The 19,430-nt window shown below is 48.2% G+C and overlaps 7 protein-coding genes across 7 annotated transcripts; 4 read left to right on the top strand and 3 right to left on the bottom strand.

Annotated features, from left to right (window-relative positions):
• Positions 1-298: 298 nt before the first annotated feature.
• On the bottom strand, positions 299-2,822 carry A1O9_06424 (uncharacterized protein; the record flags this gene model as incomplete). The annotated part of the gene is made up of 12 exons (XM_013405634.1): positions 299-544; positions 620-800; positions 862-936; positions 1,039-1,176; positions 1,231-1,336; positions 1,401-1,529; positions 1,600-1,866; positions 1,948-2,041; positions 2,092-2,270; positions 2,329-2,433; positions 2,485-2,520; positions 2,603-2,822. 12 exons carry the CDS (start codon positions 2,820-2,822, stop codon positions 299-301), a joined length of 1,776 nt encoding a protein of 591 aa, XP_013261088.1.
• Positions 2,823-4,373: 1,551 nt separating this feature from the next.
• Positions 4,374-9,127, bottom strand: A1O9_06425 (xanthine dehydrogenase HxA; the record flags this gene model as incomplete). The annotated part of the gene is made up of 6 exons (XM_013405635.1): positions 4,374-4,907; positions 4,966-5,817; positions 5,894-6,221; positions 6,273-8,603; positions 8,662-8,755; positions 8,809-9,127. The coding sequence occupies 6 exons, from the start codon at positions 9,125-9,127 to the stop codon at positions 4,374-4,376; spliced, it is 4,458 nt and encodes a 1,485-aa protein (XP_013261089.1).
• A 659-nt stretch (positions 9,128-9,786) lies between these two features.
• A1O9_06426 (uncharacterized protein) lies at positions 9,787-11,107 on the top strand (the record flags this gene model as incomplete). Its single annotated transcript, XM_013405636.1, has 3 exons — positions 9,787-10,029; positions 10,077-10,408; positions 10,459-11,107. 3 exons carry the CDS (start codon positions 9,787-9,789, stop codon positions 11,105-11,107), a joined length of 1,224 nt encoding a protein of 407 aa, XP_013261090.1.
• A 1,325-nt stretch (positions 11,108-12,432) lies between these two features.
• Positions 12,433-12,920, top strand: A1O9_06427 (uncharacterized protein; the record flags this gene model as incomplete). The annotated part of the gene is made up of 2 exons (XM_013405637.1): positions 12,433-12,700; positions 12,754-12,920. 2 exons carry the CDS (start codon positions 12,433-12,435, stop codon positions 12,918-12,920), a joined length of 435 nt encoding a protein of 144 aa, XP_013261091.1.
• A 757-nt stretch (positions 12,921-13,677) lies between these two features.
• A1O9_06428 (uncharacterized protein) lies at positions 13,678-14,779 on the top strand (the record flags this gene model as incomplete). Its single annotated transcript, XM_013405638.1, has 2 exons — positions 13,678-13,927; positions 13,959-14,779. 2 exons carry the CDS (start codon positions 13,678-13,680, stop codon positions 14,777-14,779), a joined length of 1,071 nt encoding a protein of 356 aa, XP_013261092.1.
• Positions 14,780-15,040: 261 nt separating this feature from the next.
• Positions 15,041-16,724, bottom strand: A1O9_06429 (uncharacterized protein; the record flags this gene model as incomplete). The annotated part of the gene is made up of 5 exons (XM_013405639.1): positions 15,041-15,236; positions 15,287-15,678; positions 15,742-16,283; positions 16,336-16,476; positions 16,628-16,724. The coding sequence occupies 5 exons, from the start codon at positions 16,722-16,724 to the stop codon at positions 15,041-15,043; spliced, it is 1,368 nt and encodes a 455-aa protein (XP_013261093.1).
• An 895-nt stretch (positions 16,725-17,619) lies between these two features.
• A1O9_06430 (uncharacterized protein) lies at positions 17,620-18,874 on the top strand (the record flags this gene model as incomplete). The annotated part of the gene is made up of 5 exons (XM_013405640.1): positions 17,620-17,659; positions 17,718-17,903; positions 17,965-18,443; positions 18,493-18,548; positions 18,604-18,874. The coding sequence occupies 5 exons, from the start codon at positions 17,620-17,622 to the stop codon at positions 18,872-18,874; spliced, it is 1,032 nt and encodes a 343-aa protein (XP_013261094.1).
• Positions 18,875-19,430: the final 556 nt, after the last annotated feature.

Consider the following 19,430-nt stretch of genomic DNA (forward strand, 5'->3'; position numbering starts at 1 on the left):
AAAGAGTGCTTCCTGAAAACAGTGGTTATTTACATCTGACATTCGAGCCCCTGATAAGATCTTGAAACAAAACTCGTCTTTCCAATAGTACCGACTTGCTATCCGACCCATGCATAGACCTTATCGCATTAGTGATCCTCCATCATTTCCAAATAGGGCCTCTCAAACGTCGGGATGCAACCGCAGCATATGAAGCCTGGCCAACCATCACATCAGGCATGGCCGCACATGTCAAGAATTCCTGTATCTCTTTAAGCATCTGCAGGGCAGGTGGCACAAGATCTAGTAGTTACGTGGTTTAACGCCCACTCGCTTCTACGGCTTTGATGCCCACATCTGCATCGTCTGCACGACCATGAGCACCCAAGGCGTTTGTGGCAGAGGGAACAAAAGATGGACGATGCGGTGCATGGCTCTCGACCGCATATTTGGAGGCCAACTGGGTATTCTCAACCTCATCAAACTCGTCGATGTTGGTTGTGGCGAATTTCCTGGCTGGAATTTCTTTCGCAAAGAGGATGTCGAGCTCGTGGAATGTCCTTCCCTAATAGTCGAAAGTACAAGTAGTCAGATATCATGCGCTATTATCCAACTGAAGCAACTGATTGGGTGAGCTCACTTTAGTCTCGGGGAGCCGGAAGTAGGCCCAGATAAAGATGATCCAGGCGCATCCGCCCCATACAAAACCTGTGTATCCCTGAAGATTCCAGGCGTTGGGGTTCATGAAATAGTTCTCGAGAGTCCCGCCGATGACGCCCAGAACATTGGATGTATTCCGTGCGAGGCAGACTGTTTTCTGTCTGAAGTGTCTATTGTTAGCTAGGCTGTTCATTGTCGTGGCGAACAAGAATTCCTGCTCACCTCAATCGAGTGGACCCGATTTCTGCGGGAAGAGCCCAGCCTAATTTCCTTCTGTCAGCTTTGATATTGAAAACACTGTAGGGAGAAGAAATCACCCAATTGGCCTGCAGAAAGCTGGAATGTGGCACTGGTATAGCGAGTTAGCAGTTGCATTCACCTTTAGTATTTGAAACTTACGTCCAAACAAGTGTGAGGATGGCTTGCGTCCATGCGACGGAGGATCGGTGCGTCCAGGGGTTCAAAATACCGATAATGCACAGTTCAATCGCCATTGCAGCCATTCCCCAGACATAGACAGTACGGCGACCAAAATGTCTGCAGGCGAATTTAGCAGCCACTTCTGATCTCGTTATGTTGAGCTGAGCTTACGGCATGAGGAAAAACCAATTGCAGAAACAGGCGAACAAGGCAAGTGCATTCCCCCCCAGTCCGAGGGAATATGCAGCATCTGCATCCAACCCGACTTGTTGGAAGACTGTGTGTAGGGCATGTTCAGCATATTGTATGAAGTAACGAGACAACCGATAGGAAGAACTCACAATAAGTACTGGCGTAGGCAAAGCATAGGCCACAGACGAGTTGGCCGCCGAATACTACGCATGCGATCTCCGTTCGGCGTCGCTCAAACCCCTTGAAGCAATCCCAGTAGGTTGTGCCAACGCTCAACTCTGCAGGTGTTCTTAGCACGCAGATGGGTGGAAGCCGTAGCTGTAGGGACCCGGGGGAAGGGCTACTTACGTTCTTCCAGGTTATTAGTGTACACGATTTGTGCTAAGATCTTCTTTGAATCGATCCCCGACCTTGGGTCCTGGAGTCGGCGAATAGATCGCCCAGCCTCTTCAAGTTGGCCGCAACGGACTAGGTGATAAGGTGATTCTGGCACAAAGTATAGTAGAGGGATGAGGAATAAGGGCCAGAACCATTGGAGCGCAAAAGGAATGCGGTAGCCCCATTGGTCTTGGCGGTGGACAAGGCCTCTCAGAACGCCGGCCGATATAAATTGCCCTTAAGAGGTATGGCGAGTAAGCAACTGCGACAAGATACTCGTGGTAAGAAGGAAAATGTGAGAAAGGCGACTCCACATACCGATGATGAAACACATATTAGTGTACGAGGTGAAGTACACTCGCAATTGCAGGGGCAATATCTCTGAAGCATATGCGGGAGCGGTGGTAGCAAACTGTACCATGTCAACAGCAGCATGGGGAAGGCCTCTCGTTTGGGACTTACAATGCCCCATTCGAATCCGCAGAGGAGCTCACCCGCCAAAAGCACGGGCTTGTTGGGGGCGAAGAACACAATGAAGATGAAGCACGTCATAACAGCCAATGTGTACAGTAGCACTTTCCTGGGACCAAATGCAGCAACGATCCATCCGTTCAAAACAGTGCCCAGGATAGAACCACATCCTGTCTCCGGGTTAGATATGATAGGCTCTGGAGATATCTGAGGTCCTAAAGAATTCACCAGCTGCCTGACCAAGACCAGTCATCCAAGCTGCAGTCAGAGAATAGCCTGTTGGTACTTGTCGTGAAACACCAACAAATTCACCATATTTTCTCTGGAAGGATGCTGAATCTCAGTTAGATCAAGGGCCAAATCAAAATGAAGCAGCCAATTTACGGTATGCATAGAAGTTACCGAGTAGATTTGTATCATCTTCAAACAGTCAGTGATATAGTCTCAGGTTTATAGTCAAGTTTCTCTGTGAGTGGACACCGGGGTGGTGTGTGATACTTACATCCTTCCATGATCACGCACGTAGAGACCGCTAGACTCCACAATATCGCCTTTTTGCTAGAGACAATGGCTCTCCAAATGCTCATCTCCTTTTCTTCAGTTGCCATGTCGTGTGCGGTAATGGTCAGCTTCTCTTTGGCCCATTTCTCGTCCTTGAAAGCATGGACGAAGTCGCCGCCAGCCTCGTCGACGTGGCGAATTTCCTGGTCCTTTTCCGCCATGTTGAGATAAGGTCACTATCACGTGGCTGACTTCTCTTCCTGCCACCTCTGCGGCAGTCCTGAAAATGTATAAAAGAATTATTTCTGAGCTGAAGTGAACGTCTGTGGAACTGGAGTGTGACCGTCTTTATAATTTTGTGGTTAACGCGGGGTCCCTCATGTGGAGGACTGCTTACTATCACAGAATCTCAGCTTGATAAAGACCATTCTCCATTCTTCACACGGCCTTTCTGGTAGTAACAGTGAATTACATATTGCACGAGGGCTGAATTCCGGAAAGTTTGGCACGAGAAGGATGAAGTGGTAGCGGCATGGCCATCAATGCCGATGTAGCATTTCTAGCGGCGGGATTGAAATCTTGTGATTTGTCACTCGGTATCGAGGCGAATGCTTGTAGAGGGCCTGTCTGGGGTTTCACTTATCAGAAACGGGCCTGGTCTAATATCTTAGTCGGTTATGCTTGTAACGTTGTACCGGGGATTTTGATGCTCGGTTATCCAATCTGGAGCCCATTTCGGCGCGTGGAGAGCACACTGTTCGACAAAGCAGAGGAGTATTCAAGTATGGCGGAGGATAGCTGCCTGCGTGTTGTGAGCCTCATCGTTGTGAAACGAGCAAGTCGCCGATGAGCTACGACTATATCAATCAAAGCAGGTGGATTATTGACCTTGGTCCTGTATGACATCACCGCGAGGGCGTGATGCACCTGGCAGCATCCTGATGGCGAATCTGCGCCCGGTTATTCAGCTTCCTTGTTTGTATTCCTTATTGACAGAAAGGGATATCGTGAACGGCGTGTTGGTAAGGCCCAGTCTTTTGGGATCTTGGAAGCGATGAGGGGAAGGCCATGCTTTGAGAAAACGCATTGGCTTGGCACTCCCTTCGCCCACGCAATCCGATGTGGGCGTTCACACCAGTAATTAGTGCGAAAAAGTCCCCCAAGATGAGTGGACCCTCGACCCCTGTACAGTGAGTCGTTCAGACATCGATCTTGCATGTCGCTTCCTTCCAAGAATGGTCCTCCAGACAGATATGAGGTTTTAGTAGTGGCCGTGGGCTATCATACGGAGAATATTACTCCACGGGGAGTTTGACTTTATAGAGAATGCTTGCTCACTACCCGAATCGGTTGGCCTCTAGCACCATTGAGACATAGTGCTACAACATACAAGCCATGTGCTAGGTTCTTTCTAAGCAGTGCCTGAGGATTGCACATCAGTTGTTTTCAGCAAATGCTCTACAGGCGACCCACTGCCCCCGCAATTACGCCGTGAAACCCCAGATATCACGGAGTACGGAGTACGGGACGTGGCAAATACATCCGGCAGTGCAAGACGGTTCCTTGCCGAGGAAATAGTGGCCTAGTACCCGTCCCACTCTGAGACCGCACTATCAACAAGGCATAAGCACACTGGCAGCTAATCACCTCATTTGGGGAGGAGCCGTATACGAGCTCAACTCCAGAATTGTTGCTCAAGGTGGAGACATCCATACAATGTCTTCAGTCCTAGAACTGTATATATAACACTATTAACACCGGGATGATAGCATCTAGGCGACAGTAATGAAGAAGGGTCTCTCGCCGGTCTTTCGTGAGACGGTGCTCATCTTCAAGATATCGTCTCCAACAGCCAGCCGAATTTTCTCGGCAGTTGCAGGGCTGTCAAGTATCAATTGTTCTGTGATTTTATTATCTTTCCTCGCACTCTGCAAAGCATCCCTGATTGCGAAAAGAATCGATGCGCCAAGGAATAGGGGAGGTTCGCCGATCCCTTTGCTGCTTTGTATGGTACGGAGATTGCTCCAAGATACTCCTTGCAAAAAGCTTACATTGAATTCTTGGGGAATATCGCTGAACCCAGGGATCTTGTAGGTACCAGGGCCTCGTGTAAAAAGCTGTCCGTTCTGTGTCCAGAGCGACTCCTCCATTGTGAACAAGCCCTGGCCTTGAACAAAAGCGCCCTCTATCTGTCCATAGTCTATTGCAGGGTTGATAGAGCGGCCGACATCCATCTTGATGTCAGTTCGTAGGACTGTATGATCGCCGGTAAGCAGGTCAATCTCTACTTCGCTACACGCCACGCCCTGTTTGACTCTATCAGTCTTGATTGTAATTTAATGAATGGGAGGCTGATTTGCTTACCTGAGTGAAGTAATAGTACATCGGCCTCACTGTTTCAATATCGTAGTTACCCCACGTGAAGCCAACTTTTGGCATTTTCCAAAACCCACTCGCAGAAAGGTTTACACGGTCCATGTACGCCGCATGAGCAATAGTTTTCATGTCGGCGTCGCTTCCAAACTTTTCCCAGTAAGGCTTCAGCCGAGCATTAAGTTGGTCACAGGCGTCCTTGATGGCCATACCGTTCAAATCGCTTCCAGATGACGCTGCAGTCGGAGACACATTCGCAGTATAGTATGAGGATGTGTCTGAAGTATAGACTGCATCAAGAGGTACACCTAGCTCCTGGGCAGCCACCTGACACATTTTGGTGTACAAACCTTGTCCCATTTCTGTGCCGCCGTGATGCAAAAGTACACTGCCATCTGCAAAGACCTTCACAACCGCACTGGCTTGGTTGAGGTGAACCGCAGTGGCAAAGCTTATACCAAATTTCGATGGTATCAAACTGATCCCCCGTTTCTTCCATCGATTTTGCTGGTTGAAATTCTCAATGTTAGACTTTCTCTCATCGTACTTGCATTCCTTCCGAATTTCCGAAAGAAGTTGGGGAACATGCCAATCTTCGTCAATTCTTTGTAGAAACGGCGTGTAATCGTCGTTCTTGTACAGGTTTCTGAGCCTGAGCTCATCTACAGAGATGTCGAGACCTTCTGCCACAGCTGACATGAAACTTTCCGTGATGAACATGGCCTGGGGTCCACCAAATCCTCGGAAAGCTGTGTTGCTGTGAGTGTTGGTCTTGCATACATGACCACGGATATGAACATTTGGAATCTCGTAGCAGCTGTCGACATGGGTACAGCATCGATCCTTGTTTGATTGTCAGAATGATTTTAGGCCGTAGAAGCTCCACCAGGGAGTATACGTGGAAGGACAAAACACTTACCATGACTGCACCGCTCATGTCATATGAATATCCTGCATTGTTGTAGATGTCCATATCCAAGGCAATCAATGTGCCATCCCTCATTGCACCTACCTTCCAACGCGCTTGTATCGGATGACGCTGACCACTTGTGATCATATCTTCGTCCCTGTCAAGCATGCATCGCATAGGGCGCTTCTCCTTTTTTGCGGCGACTGCAAGCGCGCAAGCAATGGGAACACTCCTTGACTCCTTTCCCCCAAATCCGCCGCCTAATCGTTTAACTCTGGCATTGATACGGTTGCTCGGGACTCCAGTGACATGACTTACAAACTCCTGTGTTTCCATCCTAGTTTTCTGTCAGTCTTCAGGCACGCCTTCATGCAGTCATCACACTCACGTATTCTGGGTTGAGGACCAGATGTCCATAGTCCCGTCCTCTGAGTGCGGAACAGCAAGAGCCGCGTTGGTCTCCAGATAGAAGTGCTCTTGGCCTCCCATCCTAATGGTTCCTTCAAAAACAGAATCACATTTTCCAAATGCCTCTCCCATATCTGACCGAATGGCGGCACCTTTCCTCAACTGTCTTCCGTGAGCGTAGAAACTTTTAGCTGCAATTGCCTCGTCAATGGTTAGAATCACAGGGAGATCTTCGTAAACAATCTTCACCAATCTAGCAGCCTTCCGGGCCTGGAGCGCTGTTTCGGCATATACCATCCCAATGACCTGGCCATGAGATTCAACTACACCATCAGCAAAAATGGACTCGTCTCTCCTGACAGAGCCCCACATGTTCTGTTCTTTTGAGAGATCATGCTTGTCCACATAACCAAGTGCAAGGCCCGGGCCAATCGCTGGCGACCAGTCAATCTCTAACAGCTTCGCATGTGCTCGCTGGGAGAACACGAATGCTGTTTGTAGCTCACGGTCTTGTCGCGGCATGTCGTCAACATATTCCGCTTCTCCAGTACTCTGCTTCACCGATGATAAATGAGGGATTTGCTTCCCTACCACTCGCTGTTCGTGTGGATTGAAGTCGTCCCTGGTGCCGGACGAAATCCCTCTGTGAATCTCGTTAATCAGCTCTCCGTCAACGTTGCCAAGCTTTAGTTCTGCGACTACTTCGTGCCAGAAACGAAAGAAGAATGATAAAGCAAGAGTAATTCGATAGGTTGCCATCCCTCCCGGAACACCATATTCAAGGTTGAGTTCTCGACGAAGAGACTGGAGGCCCCTTTTGAGTGTTTGGGCGTCAAACCACGTCAGCCCATGGAGCTCACGTTGGGTTTGAGCAGCAAGAAGACTCGTTGGCGCCATGCCACCGTACGCCAAGGCGACTTCCTCAACTTTGCCGTCCGCACCAAGTCTCACTCTGAAAGCTGCAGTCACAATTGCAATGTCGTCGTCTTTTCTTTTCGCTTGCTTGTATGCTTTCATGACTTCGTATACCCCAACTGGAGGGATGGGAATCTTTATTCTCCCAATGATACCATCAACTGGGAGACTTGTTTTGCGATATGAAAGAAAGAATTTCTCCATAGGCAGAACTGTTTCGCCTCGTTGCTTGCTGATCGCTATTACTGTTGCTCCTGCGGCCATTAACACAGGATTCATATCTGAGATCGGGGATGCAGTGACCAAGTTTCCAGCAATAGATGCTGCATTTCGAATTTGTCGACCAGCAAAGTATCTCAATTGCTTCCTGCAAGCTTCTAGAACAAGGCCTCTTTGTCCAAGTTTCTGATATAGTCTTTTGCAAATAACCTCCAGGTCTGTGAGGGTAACATTTCCCCCAAATTTCAATTCCTTCATGGTCTCAATTTGATCGTCATCTACAGGCTCAACCTGAAGCAGATCCGGGATTTCTGCTACATAAACCATGACAGCAAAATGTGAGTGTTTGAAACGGATCTCAACTTGAACTTCACTAGAACCTCCAACTAGCTTCGCAGTGGGTTCCATGGACTTGATGGTCAGAAGTTGAGCTAAAGACGTAGGTCGCAGCCAAATTTTCTCGGAATTCCCGTAACATATTGGCTGAGGCTGGAATTTTCTCAAGGCGAAAGGAAAAACTAATTCCGAGGTTGGAACATACGTCTTCAGAGCCGAGTTAGGCCTGGTAGCAGGAGCAGCTGTTACAGGCCTAGCATCCACATCTGTTGGTGCCTTGACCCCTTCTCCTTCTTCCCCAGGAGGTGGTTCACGATCCCTGTTTTTAATGGGCACTCCGTAAGGAGCTTCAGCTGTGGTGCTGGTTTCATCTGACGGCCTTAGACTCGTTGACGATGCCCCGGAGTCCTGCGCAGAATCGACCTCGGACGACAAGTTGCTACGGCTCCCTTCAGAAGTATCATTGCAGAGCAACTCGGTATTGGAAAGGTCTTCGGGCCTGTCCTTACAACATCCGCCAGGGCGTCCGCATGAGCCGGGCGATCTTCTCGTGGCCTGCGACATTTGTTCCGACAGTATGGACTCGTCATCGACACCGGCCGCAGGAGACAAAGCCTCGGTGTCATCGTGAACGATCTTACCTTTCAGATCTTCCACAATGAAAGTTTTTGCTGCAGCGAGTATTGGCTTATAACCAGTGCAGCGACATAGATTTCCGTCGAGATGTCCTTCCAATTCGATAGTACTCGCTGACAAACGGAAGGCCTTTAGCTCAGAGTCCCAGGCATTCCTAATCATGGCGTAGAGAGACATAACGATGCCAGGTGTGCAAAAACCACATCTGTCAATCGTGGTCAGCTATGTCCAACCAGCTTTCCTAATATTTGTAGAGTGCTTACTGCGATCCATGAAGCCTTGCTATTCTTTCTTGCAGTGGATGTTGAGTATGGCAGTCACCGAGGCCCTCAATGGTGATGAGGTGTTTACCAACAACTAGAACAATATGAGAAACTCGGCAATTTCACGGAATGATTAGACTGTCACACCTCCAACCAAAGGAAACAAGCAAGCATTCACGGCGAGATGCTTTAGTCTGTTTTTGTTCTTAGAATCCACGCTTTGTAGGACAACTGTGCACGCTCCACAGCCACCTTCACCACATCCCAACTTCGTGCCCTTAGAATTATGCCGAGACCTGATGAAGTCTAGAAGTGTCCAATCTGGATTTGGATTCTCTAGCTCGATTTCCTTGCCATTCATGTAAAACTGCAGGATTGCACTGCGAAATTCAGACTCAATCAGTGATTTCAGGTTTTGGAACTGCTGTGGGACTGGCGGACGCTGTTCTACAAACGGTAGAGCCATGACGGGTGAGTAAGATGTCAAGTGGTGGGTGCTTCAGGTTTCTCGTCCCAGATCACATTGACATCCATATGAGCAAGAGACTGGCCGTGCACCATGTAATGATACGGAGCTGCCTATGCCAGTTGGCAACGGACGCATCATTCCTCAATACCGCCTGCTTACTAAAATTGATGACCACAGTGGTTGCAACTGTGGATTTGATGAGCATGGTGAAACTCTAGCTGTGGAAAATTGGGGGAACTGCTTGCTAGGACGTTTAGCGGAGATGAGCGAAGGGTGACGACTCGATAGCAGATCTCGTACATGGCCTGATCCGCTGTCCCCCACTCTTGCTTCTGGCGTATTGATGCATGTATCACTGAAACCGAAATAAACTCCTTGAACTTTGAACTTAGTGGGAATGATTGAAGGAAATCACTTGAAAGACCTCATACAATTCGGTCTGATGGAGAAACAGTCCATCAAGCCGTTCGTACATCCGTTGCCCACTTCTAGAACCCCTATGTGTGGATCTTGAATTCCCGAACTGGACGAGCCTTGGCTTCCGAGAGCAGATGGAATGCAATGTGTAAAAGTAGAACCTCGAAAAGAAACACAGCTGCTACAATCTGACATATTTTCACGATCTTCAATTGTCCAGAAATCGACTGACCACCACCATGCCATCGAGAACATCTCCAGATGGCTCCAAGCCACTCGAAAACACCTTGTTGTTCCAACCGCTGAAACTTGGTGGACTGAAATTGGAGCACCGAGTTTTAATGGCTCCTCTAACTCGAATGCGTGGGAGCAAGATCTCGGATGGCGTGTACGCGCCGGGTGATCTTAACGTGGAATACTACTCACAAAGAGCGAGCAAGGGTGGTTTCCAGTTGACCGAGGCGTGCCCAATTAGCCGTTATGTAAATATGCCCAAGACTTTGGCTGAACAAAATGCTGATCATTTCAGGCGGCAGGGTATCCTGGAGTGCCGGGTATTTTCACGACAGAGCAAATAGCTGGCTGGAGACGGGTGACTAATGCGGTACATGCCAAAGGAGGCTTCATTTTCTGCCAACTCTGGCACGTTGGGAGGGCCACGGTGCCATCCTTCCTTGATGGAAAAGACTGCGTCAGCTCCAGCAATATTCCGATATCTGGCAAAGCCTTGGACGGTACGGAGTACGCGGCCACACCCCCCAGGCCAATGACGGTGCAAGAGATCCAAGAGACCGTCGCCGAATATGCAGCCGCGGCGAAGCGAGCAATAGAGGCTGGATTTGATGGCGTTGAAATCCATGGGTAATGTGCCATCAGTATTCGTGACTCGAACTCGCACTGATTGTTACTAGAGCAAATGGTTACCTCCTAGATCAGTTCTTGCATGATAATGTCAATGTCCGAGATGATGCATATGGAGGTTCCATCGAGAAGAGAAGCCGTTTCGTCCTCGAAGTCATCGAGGCCGTCACCAAAGCGGTTGGAGCTGAAAAGACTGGCATCCGCCTCAGTCCATACAACTACTTCCAGGACACCCGCGATTCGAATCCTAATGCTCACTGGGCGTATCTCTGCGAGCAGATTGCGAAACTCCCCACAGAGCACCGGATCGCATACGTTCACATGGTTGAGCCAAGGTTTGACGAGGAATTGGATGAGGCCGCTAAGATGTCCTCGCTGGCAGACACCACTGACGCTTCGAGCTCGACGGAGGGTAAATTCTCGCTCGTGCCTTTTAGGAAGATATTAAAGAATGGAGGTGTTAAATTCCTTGCAGCAGGAAATTTTGACAAGGACAACGCCGCTCCTAAGTTGGAATCAGATGCTGCAGACGCTATCATCTTCGGCAGGTGGTTTATCGCTAACCCGGACCTACCGCTACGACTCGCTGAAGGCCTGCCCCTCAATCCGTACGATCGCAGCAGCTTTTACGGCGCTTCGCCACCAAGCAAAGGGTACGTGGACTACCCTTTTTATCAATCGGTAGCCACTGTTGCGTAGAAGTGACAGTTAGACTAAAGATAGAAATGATGGTACGGATATTGGAAGATATGAGGTACAATCTAGGAATCTAGGCGCAGCCAGGGTCCACGTCAGCCACATAGGTAGTTAGAGGAATTGGGATACAACCTGGACGTCTTAGCAGGCGCCTAACAGCCCGAGGGCCGGGTTGTTTAGGGGGGACTGACGGCATCTCCTCTGTGGGGGCCAGCGCAACTCCGTGAATTATTTCACTGGGGTATTGTGGTCCTTTAGCGCCCAGACAGCCCGCAGTTCTCTGTAAATGGAGTTAGATGACCCGAACGCTAAGATAACCAAGTCGCTAATCAGCGTCTGAGAGCCTAAGATCAACCCCAACGAAGAACATATGTATGACCCTGGTGAGCAGCCTTTTTAAGATTGATTTCCTCCTAATGCCCATCTCTCCACCTCCACTCATATCAGCCTGGGTATTCTACCTCATCCACGTCATTCGGTGCAATCAATCCACTTACTCCTATTTACTCTAAACTGATCGCATTCAATATTTACAATCTGTTCTAGCCGAAAAGATTTGTTCTCTTTTCCATACCACTTATGTCGGCTTCTAGTAAGCCGAAGAAGTATCGCTGCGCCTGGGAAGATTGCGACAAGTCATTCACCCGCTCAGATCATCTCCAACGACACATACTAAATCATAGCTCTGGGGGAAGTACTTGTTCAAGATGTAGCTTGCACTTCAAAAGGCCTGATCTTCTAGGTGAGACCAACTCTCGGATTAGGAAGTAATTATAGCTGTGCAAGGAGAGAGATATTAACATTGTCCCAGATCGACATATGGCAAGACATCGACAGAGGGATGCCGAAGCAGGCGGTGAGGGCTTAGGTGTGATCGAAAGCCGTAAGAAGCTTTGGCGTGATAGCGATGGAAGTATTGTCAGCAAGAGACCAGCTCACGCTGATGGTCATGGACCTCTGGCAAAGAAAAAGGCTGTCGAGCAGCCTCACCAAGACAAGCAACCAGCATCAAACGTGTACAATTTTCAAACCCTACCTACGGAACCTCTTTCGCCTCCGAAGTCCATGTTGAGCACAGATTCATTGGACGCTCCTCCATCAATGGTGGAGTTTTACCCCGACCACACCTTTACGGAGCCGACAAATGGATCAGATATGTTTGATTTTTTTGCGAATTCGTCATGGGGCAGCAACCCATCATCCTCTTCAGTTTGTGTGGGAGGAGGCATGCCCTCCGAGGACATATTCAACCCAGATACGGGCAAGTTCAAGGAATGTGGTCTTCCGAATCGGATGCTTACTGTTGTGCTGCAGCAAGTTCATTCAATATGCCTTTCACGACTATGAACAACTACAACTGGCTCTTTGACATCAGTGACATGTCAAGAGCCCCCAATAACCTCCCGCATGACTTCAACTATGTGTCAAATTCAGCCGTCACAGAGCCAGCTCCGATACGACCTGAAATTTACCAGAACATTGGATTGACGAATGAGTATGGCTATATGCCTCGTCATGCGGCGGTCGATCCTCACGAAAACTTCAACACTTCCGCCTTGCAACCAGAAGCATCTACTACCGAACAAAGACACTCTCGTGAGTCGGCCGTGCCTCAGCTAGATCGTTCATCCTATCCAAATGATCCACAGACACTCTCTTTATCGCCACGCTCACCAAGGGCTGGCTCGATTCAAACTCCGTCCGAGGAAGAGTCTGGGTCTGTACTGACATCGCTAGAAACTTTCAACCCTCGATCACAAATTACGATCTCCGAATTTCCAGGCCAAAGTTCTACGTCATCTTCTTCGTCTGTTGATAACATGTCTTTGCCACAAACGCGGCCGAGATATATGCCCACGATAGATGAGGTATCTCGCAACGAAATATTGAAGCTCATTGTTAATGCGAAGCCCAAGACACCAGAGGGCACCGAGATCACTGCTGAGCATCCTCTGCTATCACTCTCTGCCATGCAAAATTATCTCGACTTGTTTTTTTCTCGCTTCAATATCGCCTATCCGCTCTTACATCAGGCAACCTTTGACCCTTCGAAAACGGAGACGCTGCTTCTCCTGGCAGTATTACTACTGGGTGCCACGTATAGCGAGAAATCAATCCACAGATTGGCAGTATGTATCCATGATGTCTTGAGAGGACAAATTTTCCAACACTCCTCATTTTCCGCGGTGCCCGAGCTGTGGATGCTGCAAACTATACTTTTGGTCGAATGTTTTGGAAAATCCAGGGCTGGGCAGAAACAGCATGATATGGCTCATTTATTTCATGGCTTGTTGATAAAGTCAGTGCGTTGGGCCTTTTATCCTTGCATTGCTGATGTTGTCTTAGCTTGATTCGGAGAAGTGACTGTCAAACAGTCCGAGCACCCAAAACTAACGAAGCCTCGGGAGACCTTGAGTCGGACTGGAAAAAAGCGATAGATTTCGAACTACGCAAAAGGTTCCACCAGGTCCATGAAAGAGCTAGCATAATGGTGCTGACTGCCTTCTAGGCTTGCCTTCCTTTGCTTTCTTTGGGATACACAACACGCCGTGCTCTTCTCGCAATCGCTATGCATGTCCTCCTTTGAGCTTCGCACAACATTGCCCTGCAATCAGGCCACATGGGAAGCTCGTTCAGCTGAGGACTGGTGGAAGTACGCCAAGAAGGAACCCCAGATACCATTCTTGTCTGTTTTGAAATCCTACATGAATCCCGATACTGGCGCAAGCATCCCAGAGCTGAATGCCTTGTCCCGGCTCTTGGTCTTGCACGGCTTGATGTCCATACAATGGGATATGAGACGCAGAGATCAGACATCGCTTGGTAAGCAAGTATGATCGAACTAAGGTTCCAGATGGGCTGACCAATATCAAAGGTTTTGAGAGTACAAACGGAGCTGTTCAAGCTAAGTGGCAGGATCGCTTAGCTCACTCCTACGACGCATGGAAAGCAGACTTCGACACATATTGCATGAACATGTCATTTTCTCTCGATACTCCATCCAGAAAGGCTGAATTTCTTCGCTTTAGCACCGCGACCACAGCAATATATCATGCCGCCCACATTACCCTTAACGTGGAAATCCTTGACCTCCAAATATATGCCGGTGCACGTCATATTATCGGAAGGCCAGTCGCAAGGGCCGATTATGATAGGTCACGACGTATTGTGAAAGACTGGGCAAAACCCGGCGGGTCTACCGCTGCAACCAAGGCTGCGTGGCATGCAGCTCATCTTCTGCGAGATGGCATCCTGAATCTGGACAACTGGGATGTCAATAATGCTTTCCACTATCCTTGGTGTCTCTATATCGCGACCCTGACATGCTGGGCTTTCCACTTTGCGACGTCTTCGACTGGGATGCAGGAAAACACGAATTCATCTAGCTGTGCAGGTCACCGGGCCGGTGCGAATTCGAGAAGTGATAATGAAGCGGATGATCAAATTGTATGGCATGCAAAGTCAGAGATGAATGCCCTGGTTAGTAGTATGACAAGTGGCACTCCAGAGAACCTCTGGCGGGTGATAGGGAAATACACTACCTCTGGGTTGACAGCGGTCATGGCGAAACATTTGAGCAATGTTCGTTGGGCTGTTGTACACGAAGGCATGAAAGTCCTAAGGGGTTTGGTCCCTGAGCGCTCCATCAATGAGTATGAGGCATTTTTGAGATGAGAATGATAGCCCTGCACGAAACCATTCAATAGTACCCACTGCCCTGCTTTCTTGAGTATGCGCCAAACTTTTTGTTTTGAGTAAGCATCATATTGTTCTATTTCCATCCTGAATAAGTCCACTGTTGACACGAGCCCTGAGGATCAAAAGACTGAGAGCAAAGCATCCTCTCAGCATCCAAGCCCTCCCATCCGTTGCTGAGCAAAAGATCCACAGGGTGAATAGTTCGTCGCCATCCGGAATCGTCTAGGCCAGTAAGACCTAGGTGAAATATCTCCAATTATACGAGTGTTGCCCATCTTCAAGTTCGCTGGTATTTACATCCTCGGCGCGAATAGAAACCCCTTGTTCCTTATTCCGTCTAGCATTCTCTCGTTTCATGTACAGACCCAAATAAAGAGTGAAGGCGATGCATGTGACATTGCAGGCACTTGTTGCGATCAAAGTTGGCACATAGCTAGGTTACAATTAGTCAATAATTGCCAGCAATCTGGAATGCGCACATACCCGGGTGCATATTCAACCCTGAAAGTTGCCGCCGACAGAATCCCTCCCAGATTGCCAAGTCCAACCAGTAAGCCTGTTGTTGCGGCCCGTGAATTCTCTTCCATATTGTTGTTGTTATGCCAGGAGTGTACAAGACAGCTTGGGATATAGGCTCCTCCCGCCATGAGGAAACAGGAGAAGTAAGCAATTCCTTTACTGTGCAGTGGATCAATCGCTGCAAGAATTACCATGCCAGTAAGGGATACGCTCAATGCAAAGACGATGTGGTAAGTTCGCTCACGGAAGTAGTCGGAAGATTTCGTGACACATAAAAGTATCACAAAGCCAACACTATTAGGAGCGACCGTCCACAAATTTGTTTTCACAACAGAATATCCAAGTCGTTGAACAATCTACAGTTAATCAGTATAGGCATGTTCGTAGTAGGCTTTGAGATTAGAAATTGGTGAACTGACCTGTGGCAGAAAATTTGATGTTGTGGCAAATGCGACCGGATAGGTGAAAGCAATGATTCCCCAGAGTGCGAATTTCCAATCTTTCCATGTCGCAAAGCAAGCCTTGAGGTCGAATTCGGCGTTGACAGTTTTAGAAGCATCCCGTAGAGATCGCGCTCGTGCTGCAGCCTTCTCAGAATCATTAAGAAACCAAGCCGAGTCTGGGCGAGCAGGAAGCCAGAAGAAAGCGATCGCAGCCACGATCACAGTGGCAGCGCCTTCAATGATGAAGAGCCACATCCAACCTTTCACGGAATCATGCTTGATTTGGAAAACAGCGTATGATATCAGACCACTGAATGCTGCCGCCAGAAGTGCACTGCCGAAGAATAGAGCAATCCGAAAGCCAAGTTCACCTCTTGTATAAAAGAGAGTCATGTAGAAGACAACACCAGCGAAGAACCCGGCTTCAAATGTTCCGAGAATGAGCCTTACGGCGAGCATTCCTCCAAAGTTTTTGGTAGCGCACTGTAGTAGTGACATCGCGCCCCAGCCAAGCATGACTTTCAATTACATGTCAGTCAGGTTGTCATCATAAGAAGTATCGTTTCTTACGCGTTGGTAGCATCACCTGTCCAGAGAAGCGCTTGGTAAGCAGGTTCAAAGGCAGGTCACAAAGACCGAAAGGGACATAGAATAGCAGGATGAGTAGCGAATACTCATTGCCCTTGAAATGCAAATCTTTGTCCATCCCATCTGTTTTGGCATTACCTAGATTTGACCGATCCACCGAATGAAGAAGTACATCAAGGAAAGGAACGGAAGCAGGTAGCAATCCATTTTGCGAACTTGGATTTATATATCATTAGTAGAAAAAACACACAACCAGTTCAGAATCGTAGCTTACCATATGATCTTTCTGCAGCCTTATCGATGAGTGGCATCATGTCACCAATTTCAAGGCTCTGCTTGGTGTTTGTTGCTGACAACATCTCCTTCTCCATGTTGCCCATTCTCGTGGTATCCATACCAGTTCTTCCGTGTTGAAGGCAACTCAATCTGTTCCAAAACCTTCTTTTTCACAAGACAGAGTATCTAGAGCGAATGCTCACGACCAGGAGACTACACACATATGTACACGCCCACATACAAACCAACGCCAGTGGCTATACTCGCCCTTAACAACTAATGATTCGCTGTCTTATATACTACGGCAAGTAACATCCTGATAGTCCACTGCCACTCCATCATGTCACAGCCGATCCATGGTATCAACCAATAGAATGCCTCATTTCCATAACGAGATAAGAAGGACGATCGATGATAAGATCCTAGGAGGGCAATACTAATCGAGAGGAATTAGTGACCCAGGTACGACCAACATGACACGAAGAAACCGATGCTCTGGTCTGGAGAATCCGACTGGATTTTGACTAGGTACAGGAGGAATGGGTGTCTCCATCATTGTCGTCTGACCCCAAATTCTTTATCAAGACCCTTGTTTACTCCCTCCACTCTTGGGACATTGGCGCGTGCGCTTTGGGATGTGGGTTCGTACAACCAATGACACCGCCATCATCCATTTTCGTAGTTCGGTTGCCTCTGGAGCCATGTGCTCCCCAGCTAGCTCAAACCTCATCGCAGTAACGTGTAGGCGGAGTGTCTTTGGCGATTGAATGATGGTGCTAACCTGAATTGAAATGATCCATCCTTTGACGTGCGTACACTGCTCATCGTGCAAAGGGAAAGGCGAGCGTACAAACGTACAAGAATTTGGCCCGGCTTTCAATTGAAATAGTTACAAGTCTTTGCAAAGAGGCATGCATGCCAACTGAACATCGATATCATCTGTTTTACCTGATCAGGGCATAACACCAAAGTCAACAATTGATTTGCATCATGACCATTGCAGGTGCCCCGCCAATTTTAGATTTCTCCGGTGAGTTGAACTTTTGCAGTTTTATTCCCAACTTGAAGGCTCACAAATTGGGTTCCAGCTTTCTACACTGGTGATGAAGCCGCAAGATTGAGATTGGTTGAGGATGTGCGGAAATGCTGCTTGCATAATGGGTTCTTTCAGATAACTGGCCATAAAGTGCCGGCAGAACTACAGGAGTCAGTTTTGGATTGTCTGAAAGAATTCTTCGCTCTTCCACAACAAGAAAAGGAGAAAGTCCTCAAAGGTGTGCACAGCTTTCGTTCGCCATGAACTAAAATCTCGCTCGAGGATTGACGCAACTCCAGATAAAAACACGTGGAATAGAGGTTATGAGAGGATTGGATCACAAATTCTAGAAGCCGGGACAAATCCCGATCTAAAGGAAGGCTATTATATCGGTGAGGAGATCAGTAAAGACCATCCCTACTTCATACAAAAGAAGCTCAACAGCGGGCCAAACTTCTGGCCGGAAAGTGTCGAGAATGTTGAAAGATTCAAGTCCGTCTCAATGCGGTACTACAACGCAATGCACGCCTTGGCGAGAGACATTCTTGTTGTCATTGCCCAGACGCTGGATCTAGATGCCACCTACTTCGAGAAATTCACCACTGATGCTGTGGCCACGTTAAGATATTTGCATTATCCACCGCAGGCCCCTGACTCTGACGAAAAGATCTCCAGAGGAATTGGGGCTCACACGGATTTCGGCTCCGTGACACTACTCATGCAAGACGAAGTTGATGGACTCCAAGTATATGAGAAAAGTACGAATGAATGGCTTGATGTACGTGGATCTCCTATGTTCCAGGCTGACAACTAATAACGGAAACTAGGTCGTTCCGGTCAAGAGAGCTTATGTCGTTAATCTCGGGAACATGTTCATGAGATGGTATGCTGACCCCCTAAACTTTCCCCTATGAAGTTCTCTAATTGATATGACATAGGTCGAACGATAAATATATCTCTAACCTTCACCGAGTGATCAACAAATCTGGCAAGGAGCGCTATTCAATCCCCTTCTTCTACAGCGGCAACCCAGATTATGTGATTGAGTGTTTACCAAATTGTCGAAGTGAGGGTGAACCGCCAAAATATCCTCCTATCACAGTTGAGGGAGCTGTCGGAGGAAGTTATAAGCAGAGTTATGGCGCAGCGGAAGCGTTCAAGAAGACAGCCTCGTCGATCTCCGCTGCCCCACAAGCGATTAAAGCATGAGTTTTGTATAAGCCAATCGTGTTCTTGATTTGAGGCTGTCGATCTGAAGAGAGTCCTTCTAAGTGATCGAAATACCTTGAGGTAATTCCAAGTTAAAGCGCCTTCTCATGCCGAGCAGTTGTTGGGCTCGCTGGAAAGGTTTTCAATAAGGTTGAGGAGAAAGAAGGGCAGTTCGTTCAAGTCTGATAGATCGAGTTGGTTTCAAAGACACGAGAGGAATTGTAAGTTCAACTTGATAGGCGACTTATGAAGAGCGAAGTAAGCTATTCGATATTGGACTAAGTGACGAAGCTGCTGAAGTCTGAATGCAAAGTTGAAGCTAAGGTCAACCATTCACAGAAGCCAACCTAGTGCACGTAGCCCTGAGAATGCAGTGGACGAGTGCAGGCAGCCTCCTGATACGTACTCCCTTCTTCTCAAACAAATGCTACCTGTTGGTTTGAAGGTGCTTGTCTCTGTTCTAGAGGCAGCGCAAAACAACACCAAGGCGGCAGATCCTGAAGCATCAGAGGCGTCTAACGTGGCAGACAAGGCGAGCAAGATCGGCGGGGGGGGG

The sequence above is a fragment of the Exophiala aquamarina genome (assembly GCF_000709125.1).
Source record: "Exophiala aquamarina CBS 119918 chromosome Unknown aczIA-supercont1.4, whole genome shotgun sequence".
Classification (NCBI taxonomy): domain Eukaryota; kingdom Fungi; phylum Ascomycota; class Eurotiomycetes; order Chaetothyriales; family Herpotrichiellaceae; genus Exophiala; species Exophiala aquamarina.